General features: G+C 36.0%; 3 protein-coding genes and 1 non-coding gene across 6 annotated transcripts in view; 3 read left to right on the plus strand and 1 right to left on the minus strand.

Moving 5' to 3' along the window:
• Positions 1-1,780, minus strand: part of LOC129575506 (uncharacterized) — a 29,380-nt gene extending 27,600 nt beyond the window's left edge. Inside the window, exons 1-2 of one of the 3 annotated variants that reach the window (XM_055459241.1) lie at positions 1,441-1,780; positions 823-1,073 (exon numbers count right to left, since the gene is read on the minus strand). In XM_055459241.1, the coding sequence (XP_055315216.1) occupies positions 823-831 (9 nt within the window). In that variant the 5' untranslated portion in view covers positions 832-1,073; positions 1,441-1,780. Of the gene's footprint in view, positions 1-822; positions 1,074-1,169 lie in introns of all 3 variants that reach the window. The other 2 variants (XM_055459239.1, XM_055459238.1) reach the window with 2 other exon arrangements.
• Positions 1,781-4,662: 2,882 nt separating this feature from the next.
• LOC129575757 (programmed cell death 6-interacting protein-like) lies at positions 4,663-7,309 on the plus strand. The gene is made up of 4 exons (XM_055459750.1): positions 4,663-4,868; positions 5,074-5,192; positions 5,262-5,662; positions 5,734-7,309. Exons 1-4 carry the CDS (start codon positions 4,663-4,665, stop codon positions 7,255-7,257), a joined length of 2,250 nt encoding a protein of 749 aa, XP_055315725.1. The 3' UTR covers positions 7,258-7,309.
• Positions 7,310-9,112: 1,803 nt separating this feature from the next.
• Positions 9,113-13,650, plus strand: LOC129575507 (programmed cell death 6-interacting protein). The gene is made up of 6 exons (XM_055459242.1): positions 9,113-9,676; positions 10,235-10,353; positions 10,441-10,847; positions 10,914-12,369; positions 12,755-12,934; positions 12,998-13,650. The coding sequence occupies exons 1-6, from the start codon at positions 9,468-9,470 to the stop codon at positions 13,156-13,158; spliced, it is 2,532 nt and encodes an 843-aa protein (XP_055315217.1). The 5' UTR covers positions 9,113-9,467; the 3' UTR covers positions 13,159-13,650.
• Positions 13,651-14,896: 1,246 nt separating this feature from the next.
• Positions 14,897-15,003, plus strand: LOC129575815 (U6 spliceosomal RNA). The gene has a single exon (XR_008688835.1). It is a non-coding gene; the product is annotated as a U6 spliceosomal RNA (small nuclear RNA).
• Positions 15,004-15,007: the final 4 nt, after the last annotated feature.

Below are 15,007 nucleotides of genomic sequence, written 5' to 3' on the forward strand. Positions count from 1 at the left end.
TCAGACAATATTTTTGTGGGGCTTTTTTACTGAAAATTTTTCTCAGAGGCACTTCATTTAAAAACAGAATTACGTTTCATTATTCCGCTTGCCCATTCATTTATGCTGAGTTTACACGTCAGGAAAGTAAGTAAATAACAGCCATTGTTGATTTAAGCCATACGATCATTTTTTTCGGTATAGCCACGAGCTTGGACAAAAAACGTAGAGATGTTGAAAAATTTATAGAGACTGACTGAGTGTTGACTGACAAGGTGACAAGTTGACAAGTTTTCCCTGACACAAAATATCACAATTTTTTTCGAATGAAATATTCACAATATGCTTGCACACCGTTTCTATTAAAACTCACCATTAGTTATGCGTTCGCAGTGCGACGCAATAATGGAAAATGATGAAAGTATGTTCATCCCTTCTTGTTCATCTAAAACTTGATTTTGATGGCATTGAAACGTGTCAATTGTTATTAAAATTTTATCAATTCTTTGACACTTGTTGAAAATTAATGAAATTGCTTAATGGCCTCTGAGGATATAGCAACGACAACACGAACTATTCTAATAACAGCCATCTCAAACTGTCGATTGAACAAAAAAAACAAAAAAAAAACACAACGAATTTGTTGGATTTTATTCTTTCTTTCACTATCTCTATCTATTCTTGGCACTTTTCGCAGTGTAATAGCTCGATGAATTGTATTGTTCGTTAGCATTTGAGTGTAAATGATTTTGAGCTGAGACGGAGGTTAAGAAAATATTTCCTATTGTTCGAAAAATCACAATAGAAGATGCGGTAAAGATAACGGTTTAAAATTGTACTTACGTGCGACATCCTGTGCTGTGTGAATCCTTTACATAGTTCACTGAAAGTTTGATACGGTACTTTGAAAAAAGACTTCGTTTTTATGAAATGTGTTATGTGTTTGAAATTCGTTGATAGAGCTCTAGAGCGGTCAAGGTATTCAATCTTTCAACTCTAACGGACGACGTTGCTTTTCGACGAGGATTTGCAGAAGAATCTTTATAATCTTCAGCCGTTTCTTGAAATCGATTCAACTTCTAGCACGTCACTTTCTGTGAATGAATGAAAAATATTAATGTAAACAGGTTTTCAGTGAGATGAACTAGTTTCAATTATGTTCAGAAGGACAAAAGGTTATCGACTTGTACTTCAGAAATAAATAAAATTTAGTCCAGTTAGAAGTGGACATCAGAACAACATTGACACACTCTTCGGACTATTTTTCCATTTTCTTCGCTTGAATTGCCGTAGGTTTTTCATTTACGCTCCATCGAAATACACAAAAGCTGTTTACCTTTCCCGAGGAATCGGCAATATCGTAGTAAATAGTGATTTTCCCTTGGCAACACAATTTGTTATCGTCGGTGGCTATCACAGCTCAGGCTCAATGACATTTGGATTAATTACAAACAAATATACCGAAATATATTCTCATTGCACTTTGTCACATTTGGTATAATTGGATTTTTAATAAGTCATTACAGCCCTTGAACTTCACGTAAATACACGATTCACAATTGTCAAAATAAAACTCAAATATCAGATTTAATCAAAAAGTGAAACGAATTTCGGAATGTATTCCCATATGAACTAATCGAACGAAGCATAAAACAGTTCACATTGATAAAGATGTTTTGTGAAAAATTTCAAACATCTGACAGATTTGATGGGACTGTAATGTATCTGGTTTTTTCCCGTTTTATTTGATGGAAAGCAAAGAAAATTAGCTTGCGTGTTGGACGAAACTACGTTTCAGACTGAGTCACAAATTTTCCATTTCGATGTACCACTTGCCGTGTGTGTGCTGTCGCTGTTGTTGCTGTGATAGTACGGACAAATAGTGTTTTCACCGAGAGCGCTTTTTCCCCAGTTTTCCATCGAATTTTCTGCCGTTTTTCCGTATAGATTGTATTTGTGTTTCTCCGTGTTGTTCATGTTGTTGCGTGCCCAAGTGTTGAGTATGAACCGCTCTGTATGAGCATCATATACAGCTGATAGAGAGCGTTCGATATACCAAAAGAAAACGAGATTTATTTACATTTATATTTGAAATCATCACAATTGTGATAATACTATGTGCGAACTAGAGCAATTTCTTCGCTTTTTTTCCAACCGTTCCTCTTTTGCAATGTCAGAATCGCGAATTCTCCTCGATTGTCAATGCGAGCAAGAAGCAACGGCAGCAGAGGTAGCAGAAAAAGAAAAGAAAACAAAGAGCAAAATCGTGATAGCACGTATTTGGTTTAATAGTTTTTGGATTGCAAGAAAAACTGCATGAGACACCGTTATCTTAGCATGAATGTGAGGCATCTATCATGCACTGACATTGTTTGTGGCCGATTGACTGTGCCAAGGTATATATATATATATATATATATATATATATGTGGAGATATATTCTTTTTATTTCTCGCTTCGTCAAAATCGTTTCCTTTGCTCAAATATTCACGAATTTCGAATTTGATTTTGATTCGCTGTCACTTATGCTATAATTGGAAATTCCAATTATTTATCGGAAATAGGCAAGGAAATTGCAATTTCAACTTACTTCCATTTTCCGTTATCCAAATGGTTATTTATTTGCGAACCGGCGAATTAATTTAGTTTATTTGTATGTGTCTATCTCTGTGTGTGCATTTGCGTGGATTCTTCTATCAATCATGGCTCCTTGGATTTTGGGCATGTTGACAAATATTGATTGGGACATTACATTAAAGAAGTGTAAAGCACCAACACCATACTAATTACATGTACGTTGCTTGCAAAGGAAAAACAAACATTCAACAACTACGCAAAGTGATCTTCGGTCTGTCTCTAGCTCCTCGCTCTCATTCCCTCTCTCTCTCTCTCTCTCTCTCTCTCTCTCTCTCTCTCTCTCTCTCGGTTTTGCAATTTAGATTTGTGTGCCTTTCCGTTGGCGTCAGCAATAATCACAAATGTTGCTGAGTGTTCTCCACTCAAACCACCAATGTCTCTTTCCAGCGATACTTGAAAAGCCACCTGTTCGGTTGTTTGACTTGAGCCTCCGAAAAATATGTGCTTACAAATATGCCGAGCACGTATGCAATATTGACAAATGCTCCATCTCAATGATGCTACGATTAAGAAAATCGAGACATTTCACTTTGACTTGATTGTTAGTTCGTTTCTCTAACATTTCTTCTTTTTTCTGCGTAATATTTTGTATTTTGGACGAGTGTATATTTCTTGTATACTTATCAAGTGCATTCTTATCATAGAATTACGAGTTACTATTTAAATATTTATGAAGGGTTTTGTTGAAACATGGTTAAACTCAATCACATGGAAATGCAATCGTTGAACAATTTTTAGTTTCCATTTGAACTCCGACAGATTTTTGCGCTGCATTTTAGACATGCAATGGTTTAAATGTCATGTACAAGCGTCGCATAGGTCATGTTCATCGATTTCATTGTGTTGTTATTATTGAAGTGCGGCTATATTGGTCGGTGAACGACCCCCGACCCGCACAAATTGCCGTATAATTTTCAGCAATTTTTTCCCTCGATTTATGAATATTTAATTGGACTTTATATTTTCAACAGGAGAAGAAAATACAGTCGCATTTCTATGGCAAGTATATGAATATGGACGGCACAACGATGCTTCTATTGATTTCTGACTTTGCAACATGATGACGGTATTAATGTACGTAATGTCAACAGGAAAAAGGAGCCGGAGAAGGAAAAATCGACAACAGTCTGACTGGAGCCAAGAAACCAAAAACGATTCACATTAAATTTGCTACTGGTCGACGGGTTCGACGATTTTTTTTCCATTCTCATTCTATTTTCAATTACAGCAAGAGCAAGGCTAAACAATGCGGCACATTATTTCATATTTATTCGCCATAAACCATCCACCAATCGTGTTGCCCATTTCAAGTCGAACATTTCAAGTTCAGCGAGTGTAAACAAAGCTATTGTAATTGATACATAGCGAATTTATGACGAACAATCATACAATGGCCGTACGAATTCGTTTTCAATTGACTTTTTAGTTTATCAAACAGAATTCAGTCATCTTTTAGACTCATAATTATGAATTACTATGCAAAAAAGTTTCAGACATGCATTTTAGGTAGAGTGATAAATTCGTCTGCTGTTTTCTTTGAAAAATGGACAGATATAAACAGTCTGGGAGGTAAATGTGTTTACTACTTGATGAATATGCATATTCCATTCTGTTTTTAGAACCAAATTGAGCGAACATTTGCATTTGTTAATCCGGTAATATTCCTATGTCAGAACAAATGAATGGACGGACAAAGAAATTATGACACGACAATGCTATTTGAACCCGACTTATGTTAAATTCCTTCAGGGTTCATTTATACATATCATTGTGTACCGTGCGTATTGTGATAGATTATATTTTGGCAAAACCAACCAGGTAGGTATCGCCCATACACATAAATGAGTTTGGATCTCATGCTTCGAAACAAAAATTTGCACTCCCGAAATGCTTTGAGAAAATATATTCTGTAATTAGTCGTGTCCCAACCACACAGCACTACAAGTTAGAAAAAGTTCGTCTTAGAAAACAAAACAAAAAAATTGCTGAAGTTTTGCTCCTTTTCAGTTTTTTTTTTTTAACGAATAAATAACCATAATCATAGAAATGGCTGCATTGCTCGTTGTACCGTTGAAAAAAACATTTGAAGTGGATATTGCAAAGCCATTGAAGAATCTAATTAATAGGTCGTATAATGGGAATAATGCGAACGTAATCGATCATTCGGAGGCGGTAAATGAATTGAGCAAGTTAAGAAATACGGCATTAGTACGACCGTGTATCACAATCGATTCGTTAGAGACTATTTATAAGTACGTTTGATTTTCTATTTTTATGATGACCTGACCGCCGGTTATTTATTATTATCAATTATTATGAGGCGATTTATTCTAATCATGTTTATTCATTTATTATTTTCGTATTGCAATGGCGCGCGAGTGTTTGAATTACATCCTAAAAATATAATTATCATTTTCTCATTTCAACTTTGATATATATATATCAATTTTATTTTAGCTATTATGATCAGCTGTTGGTTTTGGAATCGAAAATTCCGATGCATGAATTACAAAATGTTCCATTCAAGTGGAAAAATGCATTCGATAAGAAGATGTTCAAAGGCCGAATTAGTTTGAGTGAGTAAGAGTATTTATTGAAGAGAAAAAATGAATTCCATAAATTAATATCGATTTTTACTCGTTCAGCTTTGCCATCATTGGCTTATGAAAAGCAATGTGTTTTGTTTAATATTGCTGCAATGCAATGTGCAATCGCTGCGGCCCAAGGTACTTACAGAGACGATGGTTTTCGATTGGCCATCAAATTACTACAACAAAGTGCTGGCATTTTTGCTCACTTGACGAGTGTCACATCGTTTTCCAATTTGTCAACATGTGATTTGGACACGGACACATTGCAGGTGCTGTCAAACTTAATGTTAGCACAGGCTCAGGAGATTTTCGTATTGAAAGCCATAAAACACAGTATGAAAGAGTCAACTGTTGCTGAACTGGCGAGCTCATGCCAACATTTGTATGAACGAGTTTTACGAGGCTTACAAAAAGATTCACTTCGATCAATTTGGGATAAGGATTGGATAAACACGGTAAGAGTACAGAGTTGACGTAAAACATATGCATATTTTGCATCCATATATTAAAATTTCAAATACTTTAGGTTGCTGGAAAACAGTGTGGATTCGAAGCCATTGCCCAATTTTATCAAAGTTTAGTGTGCCGCAACAGAAAGGCCATTGGTGAAGAAATTGCCCGATTACAATACTCCACTGAGCGATTTGAAGCGGCTAAATTACATTCTGGCAAACCGAATTTGTACGAAGAATTTCTATTCCAAGCACAACAAAACTTAAACGAATCGAAGAAGGATAATGATTTCATTTATAACGCAACTGTGCCCAATATGAAAACACTCGTGGAGCCGAAACAGCACCAATTGGCAAAAGTTTTACCATTCACCACGCCATTATCGCCAAACTCAAGAGATTTTTTTGTTCATTTGGTACCAATTGTTTTGCACCGAGCTATTGATGTCCGTAAAAGTGAAATAATCAGTGGTGAGATGATGAAATTGCGAGAATCAACGCAAAAATTAAATGAAACATTGGTTCGCCTTAATTTGCCAGCAACTATCGAAGTTGCAGTGGGTAGCACATTGCCTCGATCGATTTTGAATAAAGCAAAAGACGTCCGAGAAATGGGTGGAATCGATGGTTTGTGCAAATTGATCGATGAATTGCCCGAATCATTGAGATGCAATGAAGAAGTTTTAGATGAGGTTGTTCGTATGTTGAACGAAGAGGCTGATGCTGATACACGCATACGAACACAATTCATGGAGAAATGGTCTCAAAAACCGTCAGAGAAGCTGACCAAAACGATTCGTTCGAATATAGCCAAATATCGTGAAATCATTCACAATGCTGTTATGGCAGATAAAGCAATTCGTAAAACATTCGAGAAACATGCTCACGTTTTGAAAATGTTATCGAAGCCCATATCACAGCTAGAGAATGAATGTTCGATTGGATTTGGCGATGGAAATATCTCAAATTCTCGCTCCGCTCAGGAGTTACGTCGATTGATGGATAACGTTGATGCACTCAAAGCTGAACGTGAACAGATTGAATCCGAACTTAAATCAGCCACTGTTGATTTGAAAGATCAATTCTTGAATGCTCTAGCTGAAGACGGTGCAATCAATGAGTCAGACATTTCAGATGTATCCATTCGGAAAATATTTGCCCCGTTATGCAAACGGGTGAATGAAAATGTCTTGAAACAACAGGTTTTAATTGAAAAAACCCAAAGCGTTTATCATGACTTCGAACGAGAATGTAGCGACAGGTCTGAGGCTCGTGATGCATTTTTAAATGGATTGGCCAGTGCATACGATACATTTATAACGTTGCGGAAACACTTGAAGGAAGGCACAAAATTCTACAGTGATTTAACATATTTGCTGATCACTTTTCGGCAAAAAGTATCTGATTTTTGTAATGCTCGCAAGACGGAGAAGTTTGACTTGATAAAATCCATTATCGAAGATAAAAACTCAAATTGGACTATGAAAACTGACAATCAGAATGAAACGATAACAATACAGGCTGAATTGTATTCACATATAACAATGGCAGAGAGCTTCAATCCGTATGCTACGTTTACAATCCGAAAAATTCAATAAATGTTCATCTTCAACATATTTAAATCTTTTTTTCCTTCTAAATAAAGTAAGCCAATCACAATATCCGAATGGTCGAATTTGTTTCATTGAAGAAATTCGAAATTTCCCCAGGAAATGTTATTTGTAACAAGCAGACACCAAAAGAACGCGAAAAAAATATCACACAATATTTTCCCATGTGAAAATTATTCGACAATAGTGACTGAGTTTTAGTTACTTAACACTATGATTGTTCTTGGGGCACCCAGGGCCCCCAGCGAACTTTAAAGTTGAATAAAAGTACTAAACAGTGTATAAACCAACCGGAGTTAAGTCTCATTGTATAGATTGAACATTTCTCTACACGAATGAAAAAAAAACATATGCATATGTGTGAGTATGTGTAAAATACAGCCTGCCGCAAAACTTGTTACGCTGTTGTTCTTGGGGGACCACAGGGCCCCATGGCTATTTTATATTATAACTGGACTATGATAAGAGATAACGACTTGATGTCTGCGGTGAAGTTGTAGTACTCAAGCTGTTCTACAACTTTGCCGAAGACACCAAGTCGTTATCTCTTATCAGTTTCGCGGAATACGCGAGAAACCGCAGAAAACCGCGAAAAAACGCGTTTTTTTCCTTATCATTTTTCACGGAACTGATAAGAGATAACGAGATGGTGTCAAAGGCAAAGTTGTAGTTCTGGTCGAGAACTACAATTATTCTGATTCATTATTCCGTTATCTCTTATCAATTACGCGAGAAACCGCAAAAAAACGCGAAAAAACGCGTTTTTTTCCTTATCGTTTTTTCACGGAACTGATAAGAGTTAACGAAATAATGAATCGGAACAATTGTAGTACTCAACCAGAAATACAACTTTGCCTTAGACGCCATCTCGTTATCTCTTATCAGTTCCGTGAAAAATGATAAGGAAAAAAACGCGTTTTTTTCGCGATTTTCTGCGGTTTCTCGCGTATTCCATGAAACTGATAAAAGATAACGACTTGGTAACTTCGGCAAATTTGTAGAGCAGCTTGAGTACTACAACTTCACCACAGACATCAAGTCGTTATCTCTTATCAGTTACGCGAAAAAACGCGAAAAATTCGAGTTTTTGATAATCATTTTTCGCGAAACTGATAAGAGATAACGATTTCATGTCTATGGTGAACTTGTAGTACTCAAGCTGCTCTACATTTCTGTCGAAGAGGCAAGTCTCTTACTTCTTATCATCTTCACTAAAACGATGTGGGAAAATTTTGCGATTTTTGCGTTTTTTCGCGTTTTTCGCGGAACTGATAAGAGATAAGCAATATTTGTTACACCAAAATTATAGCAAACTTTGAGTATTACAACTTTGCTGCAGACACTAATTTGTTATCTCTTATCACAGTCCAGATTTCATATGAAGTATCTTGGGGGCCCTGGAGTCCCCCAAGAACAGTAATATGTTGCAAATATGAAGAACAGTCATAGTGTTAATAATTGCTTGCTATGATTTTGCTGTAGATAGGCCTTAAAACATAAAATATGATTTTCACACATGTCGCTTTCTTCAAACCACATGAAGGTTTCATGAAACTACAATCAACTGATAGGCATCGCTGCAAGTATAACCAATGAAAATCATGCCGAAATCACAAAATTGTATTGTGATTTGCAGTATGTATTAATTCTAATAATGATTATTCCTAGTGATTGTTTCTTTTTTCTTGGTCCAACTTTGGTTTTCTTTTCATCCAAAATACAATTTTCAATCAATCTGTTGATTGAAAATATAAAGCAATTTCAAAAATGGCTCCAAGCCATACGATGCAATGTTGCCAATATAATAAACATGAAATGAACGCCCGAATCAGCCAACAGCAACGAAATACAAACAAATGTTCTGTGTCAATGCATACAAAACACCGACAGCAGCCCATCACGTCATACTTATTTCGAGTACATCGTCACTAGAAAGGTGTTGAAATTTTGTGATCTTTGTTGAAAAAAAAATAAATAATTTTTTTGCTTTTGACATTTTTGATTGAGAAAATTGTCTGAAACTTCTGATTTCAATTCGATAGTATCGAATAGACGTACGACAGTGGCAACAAACGTGAATCATTTTTTATCGTGTAAAGTTTTCCAATTTGACTTTGTGTCGTTTGTACATAAACAACAAAGCCCATTGACACTCAGTCAGTCTGTTTAGCTATTTTTGAAGTGTCGGTGCTGAAAACATGTCCGAGTTATTGGTTGTACCTTTGAAAAAACCATCCGAAGTGGATGTTGTTAAGCCACTAAAACATCTAATTCAAAGTTCGTACAGTGGAACTGATGCAAATGCAGCGGATCATTCGGAAGCGATAAATGAATTCAGCAAATTGAGGAACACAGCCATTTGGAAAGCGTTCGAAAAATACGAATCATCGTTGGAAATTCTTTATGGGTATGTATTTCATTAATTGAACTTGGTTTTCGTCACTCTTGTATTCTGTTTTGGGCTGCCAGCGAATTTTCGCTTGTAGACGAAAAAACAAAGTTTATGTTTGTGTATACTGTATGCCACTCTGTGTACGTAAGTATGTGTGTATGCGTACGTTTTTTTTTTTTTCGTTTGCTGTTTGAGCCAATTTACATTAATATTGCCAAACGATTACCACATCTTACGTGTTTTGTATCATAGGAAAGAGCATGAGTCATATCGGTAGACTCATTCACAGTCTACCGCACATACACAAATCGTGGTGAAATATCATAGGAAAAAATATCATTGTAGTGGAATGCTGATCGAAATTGTAATCGTATCAGCCAAATTAGAAAAACACGAAATATTCTCCCCACTCGAAGTACTTGAATCAAACGATATGATTCCATGAATGTGCGCATTGAACATCCATTAAAAAAAAATTATCTGTGCCCGCAAACAAGTGCATTCATTTTACTTGGTTTAAATATACTAGCTTACTTTATTCTGACGTATATTTTTTTCTCCTTCAATATACAGTTACTATGATCAACTAACTGCTTTGGAAGCCAAAATTCCGGTTCATGAATTGCAAATTCCATTCAAGTGGAAAGATGCATTTGACAAAGGATCAATTTTTGGTGGTCGAATCAGTTTAAGTAAGTGACCAATATGGTTCTCTTGAACCTATGAACAGCTCTCGTTGCTTACTAAATAATCAATGCAATTTTGTTTCGTCAACACAGCATTAACCTCTTTGGCATACGAAAAGGAATGTGTTCTATTCAACATTGCTGCATTGCAAAGTTCTGTTGCCGCCGCACAAAGCACTGACAACGATGATGGTCTTAAATTGGCTACAAAATTATTGCAACAGTCGGCTGGAATTTTTTCGCATTTGAGAGGTGTAACGCCATTTGCAATTCCACAAGAACCAACGCCCGATTTGAACCCAGAGACATTACAAGTCTTATCCAACTTAATGTTGGCCCAGGCACAGGAAATCTTTGTCATGAAAGCTATTAAGGATAGCATGAAGGATCTTATCATTGCCAAATTAGCTTGCCAATGTGAAGAACTGTACGCAGAAGCTTTGCGTGGCCTACAGAAGGATTCACTACGTTCAATTTGGGATAAGGACTGGATTGCAACGGTAAGAAAATTCATTTGAATTTTTTTTTTTTTAAGAAAATAAAAAACCATCAAATCGTTTATTTAGGTTGCTGGAAAGCAAGCTGGCTTCCATGCCATTACTCAATTATACCAGAGTTTGGTTTGTCGCAACAATAAGTCGATCGGTGAAGAGATTGCCCGATTGCAGAATGCTGTCGAACTCTTCAAAGCTGCTCAGTCTCGTTCAGGCAAACCAAGTTTGTACGAAGAATTTGCATCTCGAGCACAACGCAATTTAACCGAATCGAAGAAAGACAACGATTTCATTTACAATGAAATCATACCCGATGTGAAAACACTCGATGGACCGGGTAAGGCTCAATTGGCTAAAGCATTGCCATACACAACGCCATTGTCGCCGAATTCAAAAGATTTGTTCGCCGATTTGGTGCCAGTTGCATTGCATCAAGCAATCTCTGCATCTGATGCGCGTAAAAATGAGATTGTCAACGCTGAAGTTATGAAATTGCGTGAGGCAACGCAAAATTTGAACGGAGTTTTGGCAAGTCTGAATTTACCAGCAGCAATTGAAGTTACCAGCGGTAATGCTCTACCTCAATCGGTTTTGGATAAAGCAAAAGACATACGAGAGAAGGGTGGAATCGATGATTTGCGCACATTGATCAATGATTTGCCCGAATCATTGAAACGTAATCAAGAAATTTTAGATGAAAGCGATCGCATGTTGAACGAGGAGGCTGAAGCTGATTCACGTTTACGGACACAATTCAAAGAGAAATGGACTCGTACACCATCCGAAAAACTAACTGAAATGTTCCGTTCGAATGCTGGTAAATATCGTGAAATTATTCGCAATGCAATCACCGCCGATAAAACGGTTCGTGATACATTTGATAAACAATCACGTGGAATGGAATTGCTGTCGAAACCAGAGTCTGAACTGGAAAATGCTTGTCCGGTTAGCAGCGGCGGAAACATTTCGAATTGTAGCTCTGTGCATGAATTACGCAAATTGATGGACAACGTGGACACAATCAAAGCCGAACGTGAAGTAATTGAATCCGAACTCAAATCGGCTACAATTGATTTGAAAGATCAATTCTTGAGTGCTTTGGCTCAAGACGGTGCTATCAATGAGCCAAGCATTTCAGTTGGTTCCATTGGAAAGGCATTGGCTCCATTGCGTGAACAAGTTAACGATAGTATTGCACGGCAAGAGTCGTTGGTTCATCAAATTCAAACAGCTCATCAAGCCTTTGTCAATGAGACAGGCGGCGGTTCGGGATCCCGTGATGCATTCCTCAGCGAATTGGCCAGTGCATATGATGCATTTATTACGTTGCAAAATAACTTGAAGGAAGGCACCAAATTCTACAACGATTTAACGCAGTTGTTAATCACATTCCAGAACAAAGTGTCTGACTTCTGTTTTGCACGTAAAACCGAAAAGGACGAATTAATGAAATCCTTGACCGAAGAATCGAGCCGAATGTCATCGGCACCGGGTGGTCCACCGGTTCCATCGTATGGAGCAACTACCGGTAACATTCTTAGCTATTTCGGCTTTCGAAACTAACCGCATAATTTACACCCTAGCAAATAATTGGCATTATTAGTTGTAGTGTTGCTTCAGTTTGTGAATATGTTTGTTTTGGCTTGTGGAATCCGCTTACTGCTTTATGTTCAACATGACAAAAATAATAATCAAATAATTCAAAGAATGAGAAAATAACACACAAATCTTTGTTTAGTTACCGCTTGCTTTTGTTACTACGTTTTGGTATTAAAAGTTCATGTCACATAACTCATAACCAAATGTATGTTATTGATTAACCAAGTAGAATAGAATACTGACGCATTGTAAACGTATTCGGCATATTTGATGACACAATACCATAAGTTTCAATATATACTGTTATTTTTAAGGAGGATCATCAGCTCCGCCACAGCCAACTCCATCACAGCCAAGTGGTTCGGTACCGTATCCAAGCCAGATTCAAGGAATGCCGGTTCCATACCAAGCCACACCACAAGCTCCATATCCAACGTATGTCGCACCAATGCCACAGAGTTTCAATCCATATGCAACATTGCCTTATCCTGCAAGTAAGTGTCCGCAATCGCTTACATTATGAAATAAATTTAGTCAAACTGTTTCGTTTTCTTTAGATGCATACAACTATCAGAACTTCCCACAAGGACCACAACCGCAAAACTATGGCACGTATCCAGGTGCATATGCTCAACAACAACCACAACAACCGGGCGGCTATCCTCATCAAGCTCCACCAGGTGGTTATCCACATGCACCAAACTGGCCACCACAGTAAATTTCATTTACCGCATATAAACGATTGGCAACCAGCAGAGGCACAAAAGATCCCTGAACATTTTGCAAACTCTTTTCAAATCAATACAGTACTCGCAGTACATTTGTTATGGCCATTTATTTCTTTTGATGAATGGTTCGAATTAAAAACTAATATTAGCCACAAACATATGTTTTACTTTTACTTTTACTTTTGTACACGCTACTAACAAGTCTCAATGTATAAAATTTAAAACCATAGCGACACACAATTGCAATTTGAAAAAAAAAGAAAGAAAAAAAATGATAAACTCAACAAAAGAACGAAAATATCGAAATGGTCACATTAAAATTATTGTGAGGGATTTTCTTTTCCTATTTGTTTTCGTAGTATTCAGCATGAAGATCAAAGGATTAAATTTGAGTTATTATTGTACGTTATAAATTTTCAATGGAACTTAAAGTTCATACTTCCAATTATATAATAGAATAATAAAAATGATTTTTAAATATATATATGAACGACTTTCCACTTTCAGTTTTAGCCAACTTTCGTAGGACTTTCGTGTGTGAATTTTTGTTGCATTTTTACATTTGCGGTTTGAATTTTTTGTACAAAATCAGAATTTCAAGTTTACTATAGTAGAAAAATACATTTTTCTTGCAACGGAAAAAATACGTTTTTCCCAGTTTGTTTTAAAATCGCATTGCTTCATAATCTAATTGGGTGTTTTTTCAATAGATGGCGCATCTAATTTTCTTTATTTATTTCGATTTAAATGGGCTTTTTGATTTATTGGTGTCTGCAACAATGCAAAAACTCTTTTCCAATTGAAAATATGAAATTTGTTTTTAAACTACCAATAAAAAATTAGAAGAATTTCGTGGTAAATGCTTGCCATGAAGTTAATATGCAATAGCATTTGGCACCATCTTGTGATATTAAATTGAATTGTATACCAAAAGAACAATCTGTTGATATGAACAATCTCTATGTTGATATGAACAAATTGAAATGTTTTTATCGTTATTTAAATGAAAGCATTCTTAAGGAATATTATTGAATTATTCCATTTTTTAAGAATGCTTTCATTTAAATAACGATAATTAATTTAATATGCATGAAAACATGATAACAATAGATAATCTTCTTTGAACATTTGTTCTGTCAAAACAAAAAGGAATATGAAGTGCATAGAAAATACACGAAGTTGCAGTCATACAAAATACATCGTAATATTCATAATGTGAACCCGGCATTTGGATGTATTTGCTTTGCATTTTCAAACGATATTTTTGTTTACATTTATTTTCCAAAGAAAAACAAAACGATCTAACAATTTTTTTGTTTTGAAAATACTCTGCTTATAGTAAATACTTCATGCCTTCATTTGCCGCTACGAATCTGTTGTGACAGTAGTTCGAAACTGACGATAGCGAACATTTTTTTTTTTTACTAAAGTATATTCATTTCTTTTCTTTTTTTCAATTCTAAATTTTTATTCCTTTTTCCATGGTAAAATTTTTCGAAAATAAAATTTGAAGAAATATGAATTAAAAGCTTGGAAGGGTATAAACATATAAACACGAACCAGCATACAAGCCATTGAATCTATCTAGTACAACAACCATTGTAGAGCAAGAACACAAACTCAATGGAGGTGTCTGAGCTGTTTTTCATTTTCGTTTCGACCTTATAATTCGCAAGGCGACGAATTCACCGAAAAAAGTATATATACGAATTGAGACAGTCTATATTCGTTCTCGCTTGTCGAGAACATATACTAAAATTGGAACGATACAGAGAAGATTAGCATGGCCCCTGCGCAAGGATGACACGCAAAAGCATGAAGCGTTCCACATTTTTTTGC

This window comes from Sitodiplosis mosellana, unplaced genomic scaffold (assembly GCF_009176505.1).
Source record: "Sitodiplosis mosellana isolate CC-2019 unplaced genomic scaffold, AAFC_SMos_1.0 Smas_scaffold_6167, whole genome shotgun sequence".
Taxonomy (NCBI): domain Eukaryota; kingdom Metazoa; phylum Arthropoda; class Insecta; order Diptera; family Cecidomyiidae; genus Sitodiplosis; species Sitodiplosis mosellana.

Coding starts and splice junctions, on each gene's coding strand:
- LOC129575757 (XM_055459750.1), top strand. CDS start 4,663: ATGGCTGCATTGCTCGTTGTACCGTTGAAAAAAACATTTGAAGTGGAT. Junction 5,193..5,261: donor CAAAGGCCGAATTAGTTTGA/GTGAGTAAGAGT, acceptor TTACTCGTTCAG/CTTTGCCATCATTGGCTTAT. Junction 5,663..5,733: donor ATAAGGATTGGATAAACACG/GTAAGAGTACAG, acceptor CAAATACTTTAG/GTTGCTGGAAAACAGTGTGG.
- LOC129575507 (XM_055459242.1), top strand. CDS start 9,468: ATGTCCGAGTTATTGGTTGTACCTTTGAAAAAACCATCCGAAGTGGAT. Junction 12,370..12,754: donor ATCGTATGGAGCAACTACCG/GTAACATTCTTA, acceptor GTTATTTTTAAG/GAGGATCATCAGCTCCGCCA. Junction 12,935..12,997: donor AACATTGCCTTATCCTGCAA/GTAAGTGTCCGC, acceptor CGTTTTCTTTAG/ATGCATACAACTATCAGAAC.